The 16,759-nt window shown below is 35.9% G+C and overlaps 1 protein-coding gene across 1 annotated transcript; it reads left to right on the top strand.

Moving 5' to 3' along the window:
• The first annotated feature begins 13,645 nt into the window (after positions 1–13,645).
• On the top strand, positions 13,646–16,169 carry LOC147384443 (protein VAPYRIN-like). The gene is made up of 2 exons (XM_086426095.1): positions 13,646–14,736; positions 15,169–16,169. Exons 1-2 carry the CDS (start codon positions 13,827–13,829, stop codon positions 15,867–15,869), a joined length of 1,611 nt encoding a protein of 536 aa, XP_086282221.1. The 5' UTR covers positions 13,646–13,826; the 3' UTR covers positions 15,870–16,169.
• The last annotated feature ends 590 nt before the right edge of the window (positions 16,170–16,759 follow it).

Genomic DNA, 16,759 nt, shown 5'->3' on the forward strand with positions numbered 1-16,759 from the left:
CTCTTTTGAGTGAGAAACCTGGTAGATCCACTTGTAAGTCTTAGTGTCTTTGTCGATGCCTTCAGCTATATCATTTTTGATCAATAATCTTCGACTTTGAAGTTCACCCTTGACTATATGTCTTGATCTATATTTTTATGCGATCCATCTATATACTCTTATGAGACCATGCAAGAAATATTGTTGAATTTCTCAAGTAAGTTTACTATGCTCTCATGTTCTCCTGAGGATAATGTATCACCAATTTGCACTTCTTGAGTGTACTCTTTAATTCCAATATTTATCAAATTTGATTAGTGAGCTTTAAGTCATTTCTCATGTTAGATTTCATGTTCACACCATTATTGCACACATGATAATCAAAAGCTTCTTTATTAGAATAAAAAAGAACACAAACTGACAAACCTTACTAAAACCCAAAAATAAAGATGGCTAACTGAATTCAAAGACTGACGCAATTGAAGCTAAAAAAAACTAAGAAAACTTAAAAGATGACATCATTATGAATAGAGGGACACAAATCTAGAGTCTATGCCACTTCGGTTATCTTCGATGGATGACTTGAACTTGCCTGCTTTTACTATCTCTTCATATTTTGATTCAAGCCTCTGTCATATGCGCGACAATCCGTTGCTTCAATAATTTCCCTGTTCTTCAGTTCTGTCGTTGCCTTAGGGTAGTTGTGCTCATTCTGACATGGAGCGAATGCACTGTTAAGACCCATGGGTGAATGAAGGAAACTGGATCAATTGATTCGGGTTTGGATATGGATATTAGGTTCAGAGTAGGAGAGGGGTTGATTTTGAAAAGTAGGCAAAGGGTTAGTCTTAACATTGGGAGTAGTAGGAGTGGGTATGGTGACTTTTCCTTGCTCAATAAGGTCTTGGATAGCATGTCTGAGAGTAATACACCTGTCAAGAACATGACCAGGCATCTGATGGAATTCACAGAATTGCCCATTATCCATCTTGGAGGAAGAGGATTAGGCAAATGCTTAGGTTGTAAAGGCGTCAGCAATCCCCTTTTCATCAATTTTTGATAAGCAACACTAAGGGACATTCCAAGATTGGCAAACTGTCTCCTAGGCTTAGTTTGTGAAGGTTGAGTAGCTTGAGGAGATAGTGCGAAGGAGGTGTTGGCCACTTGTAAGGAATTGACATTAGGCTTGAAATGTTTGGGTTTTGACTCAGACGAGTTACCAAAAAGTCCCGAAGAGTAGGCATCCTCAACTTGATTTCCAGCCTCAAGGAGGGATTGAAAAGTAGGAAGGTACTGAGGCATCAAGTACTTGGCATAATTTGGAGTGAGATTCCTGAGGATAATCTTAACTTGTTCCTTCTCTTGAGGTCGGTCCCACAGTTGAGCGGCTTTAGCTCTCCATCGAGCAATGAACTCAGTGAAAGTTTCCCCAGGTTTTTGTTTAGTAGTTTCTAAATCTCTTCTTGTGAGTTCAATATCCGTGTTGAATGAATATCGACCAATAAACTCTTTCATCAATTCATGCCATGTTCTTACCCGAGATGAGTCTAATGACATTAACCAGCGTAGTGCAGGACCTGTCAGGGTTCTTTGAAAAAGTTGAGCCATCTGTTCTTCACTTAGACCCTGAGATTGCATTATGCCGACATATACTTTTAAGTGAGTCCTAGGGCATCCAATACCGTCAAACTTCTCCATATCTGGCATTGTGAACTTTTCTGGTAGACGGACCGTGGGAAACAAGGTCATTGACCCTAATCCAAGAGTAAGATCCTCAGGGTCTTTGATGTTCTTCAAAGCAGTTTCAACTTGAGTTATTCGATGAGCTAGGACAGGGTCAACATGTAACTGATCATCTTCTTGGTTTTCAACGAGGTCAAACACATCCTGAGGTTCTATAGCTTTATCTTTTCCCTTTTCAATTTTCAGGGATTCAATTTGTGTTTGGACAGAGGCAATAATCTGGGCTTGAAAAGATTCTAAAATCTGACGGAGCGCAGCTTCATCCATGATACTCGTTTCTTCTTGTGGCAATGACTGACTACTTGGCAATGGTACTCTAGAAAGACGACTCTTTTCACGTACCCAAAGTGGTACAGATGGAGGTTTAGAACATTTAGGACCAATTATCACCTGATTGGAAGTAAACCAAGGTTAATCATTGACTCTAAAGGCTTGACTCTTAACCACATGATTAAAGTTTTGACATAAAATAGCCCAAGTCTGACGGAAAATCGAATCCAAATGCACCATAAGTCTATAGTGACCAAGAAAGTGAGAAAGATTAGATGTGGGTCTACCCCTAATTGGGATTGAACCTTTGATTAGACAAATTAATTTGATCCTAAGATCGAATCTTTCTAGATAAAATGGTCTGGATCTTTAAAAGTGAAACCAATTAGTCCAACTGATTTGGTATCGATCAGTTTGATCCATTTGTCCATTGGGCCAACCAGTTTAAGTGGTTCAAATTAATCAGTACATTTCACCGATTGGGTAGGACCGATATTGCGGGTTTTGTTTGATTATTCTGGATCGGTCTGCCCACCTACCTATTGGTTGGATTGAATAAAGCAACCCGGGAATACCCATAGTCAGTTCGGGTCGTGACCTATAGGAAGGCTTCTAGACTCTAGGTTTACTACGTGCAATGCATTTTTATCTAGCCACCCTTGCCCAAGCACACCTATATACCTCTCGATACGTGGTGACTTGGTTTGATATACCGTATAGGTGATAATCTAAAACCTCAACTCACTTCTCTAAAGCCAAAAATAGCCAGTTTGATCTCCAGTTGAGAGGTGGCGCACAATGCTGAGCAAGGGCCCACTTAAATACCTCTCGTCTAGAATAGACGTAGTCTATCCCCCTCGTACAGTAGGGTACAGCGGGGCAAGATCTTGCTTAGGCACCGGTTTTGACCAAGAAGTGCAGTTGATATACTTAGATTACCTTTTATACCTACGGGTACGAGTCAAGAGTTGTAGCTTTCATAAATGGTTTGGCATCCCACGAGGGGACCGACCACGTACTAGTACTACGTTGGCAATCGGGACATGTGACTGTGTGGCTTACAATAGGACAAAGGCTCAGGTCACTCCAGCATGGGTGCATCAATATGTCTCTCAGAATCCCTGATCAGACGGTATTGATGCCCCAGTTCGATATACCCTAAGGTACGTGACTGGAGTTGTGGGTTTCATGAATGACGTCGCATCTCCGAAGAGAGGCCACGCACTAGTGCCACGTTGGCTAAATGGGACGTGTAAGTGAGTAAAGCGGTAAACGTGCATGTGGTGTGTGCAAAGTAGGGTGGGGTGTGCCCGGGGCCTTTTCAAACAAATGGGCCCATGGCCTAATCAAACCAATCATTATAACATGAATTATATGGATATTTAACATGAACACAATTCCAATCACATAAACATTTAATCATGATCAACATTATGACCAACATCAAACATGCATTCCCATGATATTATGGCATATTAAATAGGCAATTATCATGAATTAATAATATGGTCTGAATCATTGAAATAAACTCATGGTTCCCAGTCTCCAAAGTTTATATAGTCCAATCAAGATTATTTTGGGTGACCCTAAGCAAAATGAGGTTCCAAATAATATTGTACTAAGGATGGGATGATAATTGTTGAAATAATAAGCCATGATCATCCTTAAACAAATTGAAAGAGAAAAGAAATTATATTGTTTTTTCAAAGATTTTTTTATTAATTCAATCAAATATTGTACTAAGAATGGGATGGGGACTTTTCTTTAGAATCAAATAACCCTCTTTTTTTTTTTATAAAAAAGAAAAGCAAAAATAAAATTCTAAAATCTAGAAGGCCAATGCATCAAAACTTTTTATTTGATAATCCAAATGAGCCCAACAATATTAAGTAAGATGTAATATCTTACTTAGTGAGTTATGATAGCATAGCTCATTAAAAATGTTTCAACTCAAATTTTTTCCTTACTGTTTGTCAAGGGCACACACCCAATTTTTATCATGCTGCCCCCAACATGTTGCCAGCTCAACACCTCAATTATTTTTTTATTTTTTTATGTAGATGTTGCTGCTACAAGTATGACTCAAAACTCATGATCAAATTACAACACACAGCACACAATTTCACAACTCATGACTCACAATTTTTTTTATATGTGCTTGCCAACAACACAAATAATTACCTTTTATATATAGTGCTGGCAGCAACGCCATTCACACGTGCACACTTCAACACACTCTCTCCTTTCTCTCTGTATCTATAAAACCAAACCAAGTTTTCCCTTTTTTTCCTAAAAAATTAATTAAGTAAATAAATCATCTACCAAAAACCGAAGCTAAAAAAACAAAAACAAACTCCTCATGCCACGGTCTCTACGAATTCCATAAACCAAGATTTCCATTTTCCTCCATTACCGATTCAATAATTCCGATATTTTCTCGCGTTGCAAGTTTGATTAAATACATGAGACAGTAGAATTCTTGATTCAAATCGAAAACCAACTTTGATTTTCCAAAAGAAACCAACACAAATTAAAAAAAATCGATTAAGATCTACTAATTATCAAAAATCAGCAACTTCTGAAATTATCTTCGTTTTGGTCATTGTGGGCCATATTGAGAATTGATGTTTCGATCATGGAGAAACAATGTTTTTTTTTCTTGAACAGAAGTTTGGATTTCGGTTTGAACCATGTGAGACAGGGAGATATGAAGGTGAGAGAGAGAGAGAGAGAAAGAGAGATGGAGAGAGAGAGAGAGACGTTTCTCTCTCTCTTTGCTGATTTTCGTTTTTTCTGTTGGGGAAGGAGATAAAAACAGCAGAAACAAAATTCTGCTAATGGCACACCACACGGAAAAAAAAAAACAATTTTTGCAATTTTTTTATTTTATTTTTTTTTCTTGGAATTCTCTCCTCGTCATGAACAACATTAAAAAAGACACTTTTTCTATTTCTTAATGCATCATTCACAAATAATTTGTTTTTCACCAATAACCACTTATGCTTAGTAACATGCCAAAAATCATCCAAAATTTTTTTTTTCCTTTTTTTTATTATAAAAGAATATCATAACTCTCATCCCAACCACCATCATTCCATCCTCAATTTATGTCAATTGAATCTTTCATTACTTAGGGTCATCCCAAATGACCTTAGATTGAATCAAAAAGAAAAATTATGCCAAATCCGAAATATCCAAAATTGAACCAAAGGGTATTAATAAAGGATAATACCAAAAAAAAAAAAAATAATAAAATCCAAATAACAAATGAGTCAACACCCATTATTTTAGACCATTACCGTCTTGAAATCCTGCATGATTCTAAGGTCATTCCGAATAACCCTTGATGATCCATAAAAAATGTCAAAACAAAATATTCAACATCCAAACCAATGCTCAATAATTGAACAAAAACTAATGATAAAAAATAAATAAAATAAACAACTAAACAAATAACTAAAAATAAAATAAAATAATTATAAAAAAAAACTAGGTCCTACTGGCAATGTTTCCCATACTTGGGGCTTTTCAAGTCTGATCCTCAATGTCCCCAGCGGAGTCGCCACTGAAAGTGCCCTCGATCCGCGGGGTGCGCGGATCCGCTTTTGACCCTTGAGGTTTGGGAGTCGCCACCTAGTTATTACGGTCTAGGAACCGATCAATGACTCTAAACGGATAGAAACTAATCTAAAACCAAGAAAACTGAATTCGGGGATCATGTTACGGGATTGGAAGGTGTTAGGCACCAATCCCGCCCGGCCAAAGCCGGTCTCTACTAAATTCCCAAGTAAATTACATTGCTAAAACCTAGATAAAAATAAATAAAAAAAATACCTTTCCAATGCAAGAACTTTATTCCCTCAGATCTGACAAAAAAGAGCTCCTTGTACCGTGCTCCCTTGCTTCGTTCTGTTTCCGGATTTGACTTCGGATCTCCGAGGCAAGGTATCTCCTTGTTTTTGAATCTAAACTCTTCAAGTTCGTTGAGGATTTGAGAGTGTTTTTAGAAGGCTTTTGGGTATTTTCTAGACTAAAATTGAAGGAGGGATGTTAGCTAAGGAGTTGGGGCTCCAAAACTAGGGTTTATGGGGGGCTAGGGGAGCTTCTAGACCTACTTCTTTTAGGGTTTATGAGTTGATACGAAAATAGGGTATGAGCACCTCTATTTATAGATATTTTTTAGGGTTGATTTGGATAGAGTTAGTGTTTAATTAGAGATCTTTTAATTAGAGTTGTGTTTTAATTTGACTTATTTTAGGTAGAATTGTGTTTTAATTAGAATTGTTTTAGGTAGAATTGTGTTTTAATTCAAATTGTTTTAGGTAGAATTGTGTTTTAATTCAAATTATTTTAGGTAGAATTATTTTTAAGTTAGAACTCTATTAGATAGAGTTATTATTTAATTAGAATTCTATTATGACTTTTGGTCTTATTTGATTGACTTTTAATGTTTTGACTTTAGTCTTAATTGATTGACTTTAAGTATCTTGACTTAGTCTTGCTTAATTGACTTTAATTTGACTTCAGTCTCACTTGATTGACTTTAATACCTTGACCTTAGTCTTGCTTGATTTACTTTGATTTTTGGAGAACCCTCTTCCATTATTTCTTTAATTCTTTGGACCCCCAAATGGAGGGGTCCTTAAAGAAATATCCCACGAACCCTCAACGATTTTGCCTGAGAGCCCGATTAATCGATTTTTTAGGTTCAAATTTTTAAATTAATTTTATTAATGTTTAAATTTAATTATTTAATGTTTTATTTATTAATTTCGAATTTTTTAATTATGAAAATTGTGAAATTACCGTTTTGCCCCCGGTGAGGACTTTTCACGTTTTAAGTCAGTTTTTAATGTTCCAGGATGTTTTAGAATCAGTTTTTCGTAAGGAATTCAATGAGAATGTTGGTTTGTGTCATTTATGAAAATTTTTTGTGTGAAATGGTTGTGAACTTTATGAGGGGCATTTTCGTAATTTTGTCAAATTCTGTTAAAATTGGCGAAATGATTTATTTGGTTTTGATTTGTTATTTTATGTGTTCGAATGTGTTTTCCTAAGCGTAACGTAGGCTCTAAGGTTGTTTTGAGGTTAGGGGTATTTTGGTAATTTGTTCAATTTTTAGTGATTTTTATCGTGAAGCTTCTTTTTGGTCTGCAAGATGATGATTTCTATGTTTCTGGGGTTGTGTTTTCCTAGCGTAGCATGGTTTCTAAGGTTTTTTCAGTTCGAGATACCTCATCCGGATTTCTGAAACATATCTGGTAACAAAATAAAGCAACGGAATACACATCCATCATTGGGAATCATTGCGATCGAGTTGACGAGTTGATTAATCAGGCGAGTGCAAAAATGGGGTGTCTACAACCACACCCGTGCCGCCATTCAATTGGAAGATAAGAGAGCACGTAGTGGAACGATGAAGTTGAGTTGTCAGAGATAATCAGAAAATCACCTTTACAAAACAGTATACAGAGATTCATGGCATACCCCCTAATAAAAAATTTGAAATTCAAAAGAAAGCAAATGAACTCCAAAGTATGGACTTGAAATTAAATTAGACAACTTTGAAAGATAAGTTAACTAAAAGCCGAAATTATTTGAAAAAATAAAAAATTCTAAAACATAAAAATATGAAACTTAGAACAACAAAGCTGCAAACAAAGCTATTCTAACTTACTAGATCTTTGTGAACTCTTTTGACAATAAGCTCCAATAATGATACGGCATATCTCATTCATCTTAATACAATACATCTAAAATCTCAAACATAAAAGTAGAATGCAATTTAATAAACAATTGGAAAACGAATATACGGTTAAATGTTCCTAAACAATGTATTGATATTGTGACTATAGGTGGCCTAGTACTTGTCACAAGGGATGCTTTTAAACAATACTTAGAGGAGACTGGTTCTAAAAATAAATAAAAAAATTATGGTTGAAGTAGTAAAGTATTATTATTTAAATCTATGATATTTTTATGGAGAAAACAATGGTGCAATTCCAAGTGGTCTGATATAATATTATGTCGTTGTCTGTGTAGAGTTCTGATTGATAGGCACAATTAAGTTAGAAATTAATGTAAACAAGGGACTTAAGAGGGAAAAAAAATCTTTGGTAGACCCATAGTTTTAAATTTGTCAAGTCAATTGGAAACTTGGCCAGGTTAACTCAACTCAATTGCGTTTTGAGATGAATTGGCTTCAAATCTAGATGGGGCAAATTAGTCAAATCGACGCCAAAAATCACTGTGAACTCGAACTAGTTATTTGGCCATGTACGAAATTTTTATGGAGAACAAATTTTTTAATTATTTTAATATTTTTAAATATATTTTTTTTAACTTGACTCAAATCCTCAAATCCTTAGACATTACAGACAAGTCAAATTTTTTGAGTTTTAAAACTATGGTTAGACCTACACATCAAAGATTAATCTGATGGGTAAGTTCAAACATTTATACCATAAGTGGTATGGTATGCTGACTAGTTGACGGGCTTTTAAGTGCGGTCTGATTTGTACCACTGGATTAAAGGTGTTTTAAGGTTGGGATGATAAAAAGTTTCTGCCTGCATATTAGCACTGTGTAGATAAATCTTAACGTTTTACTATTAGGAGGTTACAGGGCAGACATATCCTATATTGACTTATTGACATTTGCCTTAGCATTAATCACTAATTGAAAGAGATCACCCTCCTCAATCTTATCCTGGATGACTTGCCTTAGTCATTAACAATCATTGATATGGGGTGGCGATTTTCCTATTATACACATCTTCCTCATCTGCCACTCATCAAATTTATATAAATAATCAAAATAATGGATCTTTTTCAATATGCTTCAAAATCATAGGATGGTACCGACATGTAAATTCTGACTCCTATCCCACTCATAGCGAGATATTTCAATCTTTATTTTAGTTTTTCGAAGGTCAGGATTTCAAGTTCTTTCATAGGGTATCGGCTTCGGACACATAAAAATATGTTAAAATATTAGAATCTAACACCACCTATATTTCTAATTTAACCAAAGAGAATGTTACTCTAGCATTCTGACCAATATCCAAAAGTTCAATGATGTTTTTTGGAAAATCAAAAGCTATGAATAAAACAATCAATTAAATCAATGATCAACAAATCAAATGGTGATTTATTGATTAATCTCCCCCAAAGGGCTTCAAGTGTTTTATTTTCTTCAAATCTTCCCAACAACGATCATATCTCTACCTCTCTCTATCTACCCTATCTATGATCTTCTTCTATTTTGCATTCCAATGTTTTGATATTTCAAAAAACCTTATTTTTCCCTAAAATATCATCATCTTCAACCTTCTCTTTTATTTCTAGACTAAGAACGACCTTGATTTTTTTTTTTTTTCCATAAAATTCCAATGCCTCCATGCAATCTAGGGTACAATTCTTATCCTTTAACCTTAAGATTCTATCTTTTTCAACCTATTGATCGATTTTTCTAAAGAAACAAAAAAAAAAAAGAATAATCATTTGTATAATACCAAAATTTTCCCAAATCTTTTAATTTTTTTTTGAAATTCCTTGGATTTATTCAAGGGAAAAATTACCATTTCGTGAGTTGAATATGATGAAATTTTGATTCTGACTCACTCTTTATTTTAATTCCCAAAACATGAAAAGCGAGATCGCAAACTTTTCAAAGTGATGATCTCACTGATATAAAATAGCGAGATCACTTTTAATTATTTTTTTTTCCAAAATGACAATCTCATTAGTTTATATAGTGACGATCTCACTAAAAGGCAATGAACTAGTGAGATCGTCACTTTTATAAACAACAAGATTGTCACTTTTCAAATATATATCAACAATCTCGCTACTTTATATCAGCAAGATCGTCATTGCGAAAAACCTATGATCTCATACTTTATGTTTTGGAAATTTTGGATAGAAAAATTTACGAGCCCCAAGAGGGTGATACGTTGATTCACACAGTACGAATAGGAACATTAGCATGCCTTTCCGATCCTAAGCTAGGTCAAACTTTCATAAAGAAGTTACAGAACTATAGGTCAAGGATTTCCTCGAATATCACATGGTTATCCAGGATCCGTGATTTTGCGTGAATTGGATGTTTAAACCGAAAATAACAACAATAAGAATAGAGAAAAACCAAAAAAGGTTGAAAAAATAAAGGCAAGATCAAGTTACTAAAATTAAGATAAGAACAAACCAAGAAACGTCTAAAAGGGATATCTGCCCTTGTACCTATAAAAGGTACACCCATACCACTAAAAAGGTATGCAATTCTTGATTCCAAAAAATTTCTCTATAACTTTCTTTTTCTAACTTGCGTGTCAAAGTCTTTGTGCTGCAAGGATCATATTAAAGAGCAATTGAAGGAGAGTTGATCATCATCAAAGTCATAGAACTCTAGGTGCTTCACAAATTACTCCTCTACAATTTGTGGGGTCCATGAAAACGAACCAAAACACAACACAAACATGGTGAACATTACAAAGAAAAACCAAAGGGATGTCGCAGGTGCTCAATTAGTATAAGGAAATCAAAGTCCCTTGCAAGCAATGGAACTCCTCCTCAATTATATGATGACCGAGTTACAATAAGGTCTTAATATGTAGTCAAAGAATTTTTTAATGCTAAGAATAGACTATGAGAAAATTAACTAAGGGTATATTTGATTGCATGGAAAGTTACTTTCCATGGAATTTGAAATTTATGAAAAATAGTGATGGAAAATAGGTAGGGTTGGAAAATCAAATTCTATTATTTGATTATACTTGGATAAAATTATGAAAAAATTATATGGGAAAAAAGAAGAAAAAGAATGAGAGGAGGGGAAGAGGAAGAGGAAGAAGAAGATGAGGAGGAAAAGGAGGGGGGAGGATGTCGTGGTGGCTGTGACGACGAAGGTAAGTGAGGAAGAAAATGATGAGGAAGATAAGAGGAGAACGTGATAGTGGTGGCGGCCGAGGAGATGAGAGATGGTGAGAGAGAGAGAGAAAAAAAATGGCCAGAGATGGTGATGATGATGATGACAATGACGATGGTAACGGTGACGAAGATGGTGACGATGACGAGGTTATTGTGATGGTGGTGGTGGCAATAGGAAAAAAGAATATATGAGTGTGGAAGAATTGAAGATGAAAATTTTAGGTGGAAAAGTGAAATCTATATTTTTGTGGACTTTTTAGTTGAGGTAGAAAATAAATTTTCATTTCCATGTGCAATCAAACACTTGAAAATGTCATTTTCCACCCTATTTTCCATTTGCAATCAAATATATCGTAAGATGAAAATTTTATTTCAATTATTATAAGATAGAGAAAAGGGTTAGAGAATGATTAAAGGTTAAGAGAAAAGATAAAAAATTCAAGAATCAAGAAAAGAAATTCAAGAAGTAAGACTTCAAGAAATCAAGAATTCAATATTTCTTGAAAAACATCAAGAAAATAAAATTTATGGACTAGGTTCTTGAAAGGATTAAAGGATTCTTGATTTCTCACAAATAAATAAATAAAAAAAAAAAGATAAATGATAAGAATAGGATTAAAGAAAAGAAGAAAAAAAAATGATATTTACCTTGGAATCACCACAATAATTATCATAGAATCAACCATGTTGAATACACCAACATTTAAAAAATAAATAAAAACTTCTTGTTTACTTCATTCACTGTCCATAAATAAATCCTAATATAATTTTTAAATAAGGAAAATCAAGCAAGAGTCCTAATAAAACTAAAATGCTAAATTTTCGTATATTTTTCTCTCTTAATTTTCAATACCTAAAAAACCTAAATGAAAGATAAACTAAATTACTAAACTGCCTTTAAATATTTACTAAGATCATGGGCCAATCAAACATGAAAACAAGTCCTAGAACATAAAATTAAAGTCCTAAAATAGAAATCTAAATAAAAATTAAAATCTACTCTTTAAGATTTGATTTCCCTATCAATCATTCTTGACTATGAAGATTTTTCCACAAGCGAAATAAAATTATAGTAATTCTCATCATCGGCTAGATTCCACATTAGGTATTTATAGTGAATCGAGCTCGAGATGGTTGAAAAATCATGGTCAAAGGTTCCTAGGGGAGTAAGACATGGGTGTGCATCATTGCACATGAAAAAAATGAGGCAACTGAACGATAACAATATCGAGCCTACCCAATAAAACCATGCTACATGTATGACAGGATTAATGATTCATCAACACAACAAATGAAGTGCCAAGGTACAATAAACCCATGTAGTCTATCAATCGATGTTCTTTAGAAAACAAGTAATAAGGTGATACATGAATGATCATTGAATGAACACCTAGCGAACGTGTAACCAATGCTAGAAAGAAATGAGTGGGTCTATCAATCAAATCTGAAGGTAACATATGTTGAAGAGCCCAATGAACTTCAAAACAGTCGGAAGAAGCAAAATCGACCAAATACACTATTAAGAGTAAAAAAGAAAGTTCTTGAATCAAAAGAAGAGAAAGAGAGTTCCCGAAAGCTTAAACTAGGTTCAAACTTTCGAGAGAGGGCATTGTGGAGGGACAAATTTCTAGCCCTAGGAGGGTGACACGTGGCTTCACATAGTACGAATAAGATGGGTAGCATGCCTTTTAGACCTTAAGTAATGTCAAACGTTCGGAAGGAAGTTACAAAACAATAAGGTTGGGAGATCTCAAATATCGTATGGGTACGCATGATCCTTAATTTTGCGAGATCTAGATGTATAAAATATAAACAACAACAATAAAGAAAGAGATGGAAACAAAAGAGGAGAGAAAATCATGGCAAGACAAGGTTACTAAAATTAAGATAACAACAAATTGGGAGACATCTAAAAAGGGAGAACTCTCCTTGTATCTATTAAAAAGTACACCCACACCACCAAAAATGTAAGCAATTCTCTTATCCAAAAACCCTCTCTGTGACTTTTTTTTTTTTTTTTTTTTTTCTAACTTGAGTGTTTGAGGCCTTGAGGTGAAGAACACCATCAAAGAGAAATTGGAGGAGAGCCAATTATCATCAAAGTCACAAATCTCAAGGTGCTTCACAAATTACACCTCTAAAGGAATTTAAATGAACAATGAGCCAGAATGGGAAATTTGCCAATGGTTGATCATGTTTTGGGAAATTTCTCTCTATTCAAAGTAATACCTACTCAATAATTGTCAAATCAAAATTTGGTTAGTATATTTCGAACTCTATGAGCTCTTGAGTCGACTTGGGTAATCAATTCTCAAAATTTTACCATGAGTCGAAAGGTAAAATGATCAGACATATAATAAATAAAAAAACTTCAAACAGGAGAAAACCAAGTGGCAAAATTTAAAAGAGCATCGTAGCTACCTTTCTCTTGATTCCCACTAAACCATATAAACAATAGTATAATAATTATAATAATAATAATCAAAGTGTTGTTGTATGAAAGTGATTTGGGGCGTGATACTTTGTAGACCAATGAAATGGACTTAGAGGAAACAAACATCCAAAATAACTTTGTAGTTTAGCTTGTCCAACTGTCCTACGGACGCCGGATCGAACAAGTCAGCTTCGGTTTTAACACCACCACGTGGCACTCCAACACCAGAGCCGGCCTTCATTTTCCCATCTTAAAATACCTCAAATCCACCATTTTGATCTGTTCCTCTTTTCTTCATGGGTTTTGCTCTTTTTCCTTCAAAACCCGTAAAGGAACAGATAAATAAAGAAGGAAAGAGCCGTAATTATAGAAGAGATTGAAGTTAGTTCATTAGGCTATGTTATCAGGAATATCAACAACACCGACAAGAGATCAGTCATCAAAGAAATCAAGAACGAGATCGGTAAAGAAACATGGACAGACTTATAAGTTTAGAACCATCAAACCTAGTTGCAATCCGAGTCGAACCGGGTCATAGGTGTTACGGAGAGTTAACGTTGCGTAACGTTATGTACACGATGCCTGTCGCCTTTCGTATACAACCCATGAACAAGAACCGTTACACTGTTCGGCCACAATCGGGTATCATCTCTCCTCTCTCAACACTTACTGTAGAGATCACTTATGTCCTACCACCAAATTCAACTCTCCCGGACTCATTCCCTTACTCGGAAGATTCATTCCTCTTACATAGCATCGTAGTTCCCGGTGCAGCAGTCAAGGATCCTTCATCTGCACTTGATTCTGTGCGTAATGATTGGTTTACCACAAAAAAGAAGCAGGTTTTTATTGATAGTGGTATTAAAGTATTATTTATTGGCTCATTAATATTGGCTCAGCTTGTAAAACACGGCTCCATGGATGAAGTCCGTGAAGCACTCGAGAGAAGCGATTCTTCTTGGAAGGCTGCTGACTCAGTTGATGAACACGGCCAGACTTTACTACACTTGGCTATAGCTCAGAGCCGAGCTGACCTTGTTCAACTCCTCCTCGAGTTTGAGCCAAATGTGGAGGCTCATAGTCGTTCAGGGCGGAGCCCACTTGAGGAAGCAGCTGCAGCCGGGGAGACTTTGATTGTTGAACTCTTGTTGGCTCACCGAGCTAGTACTGAAAGATCAGAATCTTCTACCTGGGGGCCGATACACTTAGCAGCTGGAGGCGGACACGTGGAGATCCTACGGCTACTATTGCTTAAGGGAGCTGATGTTGATGGCCTTACGGGGGATGGGCGAACTGCACTGCATCTCGCTGTTGAGGAGCGCCAGAGGGATTGTGCAAGGCTCTTGTTGGCCAGTGGCGCGAGAGTCGACATAGGTTGTTCAGGTAATACAATATTAGATATATACGATAACACTGTAAAATTAGATTAATTATGACAAAAAATTACAGTTAATATGTCCAACCATCGGCTGAGATGTCATGATATTTGCGACGAATTTCCTAGAAAAAAAAGTCCCTAGGAAGCTTGTATAAATCCTTGGGAAATCTGTGTTTCTCTTCACATCTCAGCCGTCTGTGAGCAGCATGGCTCGGGCAAATCAATCGGTTGGGTCAAAGGCTCACTATCTGGAGGGGTAATCTCTGTCGAAAATATTATCAAGTAGGGGATTTGATTGGGATGGTACAACTTTTAAAAGATAAGCATAGGCAAGTATTCTAAGAGATTCCAACTTGTTAGAGCTTGAAAAATCCTAGTTGCATTGATTATTGATTGTTATTACAATGAAACCTATCTAATTAGTAAATTGTTAATAGGTGATGGTGACACACCACTACATTTGGCTGCTGGCTTGGGCAACGAACACATGGTGAAGTTATTATTGCAAAAGGGAGCCAATAAGTCTATTCGTAACCAGCTGGGGAAGACAGCTTATGATGTAGCATCAGAACACGGGCACACTAGACTCTACGATGCGCTTGGGCTCGGAGATAGCTTAAGTGCAGCAGCACGCAAGGGCGAGGTACGAACTATTCATCGACTCCTTGAAAATGGTGCATCAATCAATGGTAGGGACCAGCATGGATGGACTGCATTACACCGAGCGGCATTCAAAGGACGAGTTGATGCAGTCCGAACACTACTAGACAAGGGTGTGGATGTTGATGCAAGGGATGAAGATGGATACACAGCATTGCACTGTGCAACTGAGTCAGGCCAAGCTGATGTGATCGAGTTGCTCATTAAGAAGGGAGCCGATGTTGAGGCACGGGCAAATAAGGGTTTAACAGCATTGCAGATCGCCGACTCACTCCACTACTCAGGGATCACGCGGATACTGACTCAAGGTGGTGCTAGCAAGGATGGAATCACCCATATTGCTACATCTGCCCCACTCCCATTTGGAAATGTTGCAGTACCCCGACAGTCAGATACTGGGGTTATCAAGAAAAAATCAAGTCAAGGGAGAAATGTTCATAGTAGTTTTGATCGGTCCATGCCATTAGCTGTGCTATAGCTAATGCATCTCAGAGCTCATGATATTCTATTTTTTGGTTGAAAATCAAACAAAAAGACTGGAATTTGCAATTGTTAAATATTAATTATTGAGTGTTAGAGACAGGATAAATTGTCATAAGGTGTACGAATTGATTCAGCTAGCTAAAGCATTGTTGAAAATGGAGACAGAGCTGGCCAGGGTTACAATACATCCTATCTATAACACTCTTAGGCTTGATATGTATGTAGCTAGAAAAAATTATTGTTAGCTTTCTCCCACTGTTTATCACATTAGCATGTGTTTGTAAGTAGCTTTGTTACAAGGTCGACTTGCTTCTCTCTATGAAATATTTTTTTTATATCAAAATTGTTGGAATTTAGAGGGTTGAATTTGAAAACTCTTTAAATATTCAATTAGTTATAACCATATGATAAATCAATCTATTAACCATAGGGTATTTCAATCCCATGTTTGCTTTATGCTTTATGCTTTTTACTTTATTGCTTTTAGTTTAGTTGATAGTTTTGTTTTGCTTTGAGTAATTTTAGTCTCACATCGACTAGGAGAAGAATTGATTTGTAATTCTTAAATAGTTATACTTCTAATAGCTTTAAAAGTGGATAGAAGTAGTGGGTGGGCTCACGTGCGCACACGGGGGCTCAAGAGGAAAACCCATGGTTCTAATTGGAATTTGGATCCACCTGTCCGAAACTTTAATGCGTGTGAGCACGTATGACGTGCGCGCAGGGGGGTGCAAAATCTCATATTTACACCTCACGTGGGTGCGCGAATAGGTTCGTTTAGAAGTTTTTTAAATTTAAATTATGTTTTAAATCAGTTTGTAACTGTTCTAAACAATCACTTTCTCTTTATTTATAACCATTGTTTAGTCGATTTAAACACTTAAT

Source organism: Akebia trifoliata, chromosome 15 (assembly GCF_017979445.1).
Source record: "Akebia trifoliata isolate Shusen 1 chromosome 15, ASM1797944v1, whole genome shotgun sequence".
Lineage (NCBI taxonomy): Eukaryota > Viridiplantae > Streptophyta > Magnoliopsida > Ranunculales > Lardizabalaceae > Akebia > Akebia trifoliata.

Excerpts from the sequence above, each read along its gene's own strand:
- LOC147384443 (XM_086426095.1), top strand. The coding sequence starts at position 13,827 with ATGGACAGACTTATAAGTTTAGAACCATCAAACCTAGTTGCAATCCGA. Across the intron at positions 14,737-15,168 it reads AGTCGACATAGGTTGTTCAG|GTGATGGTGACACACCACTA; the intron begins GTAATACAATAT and ends AATTGTTAATAG.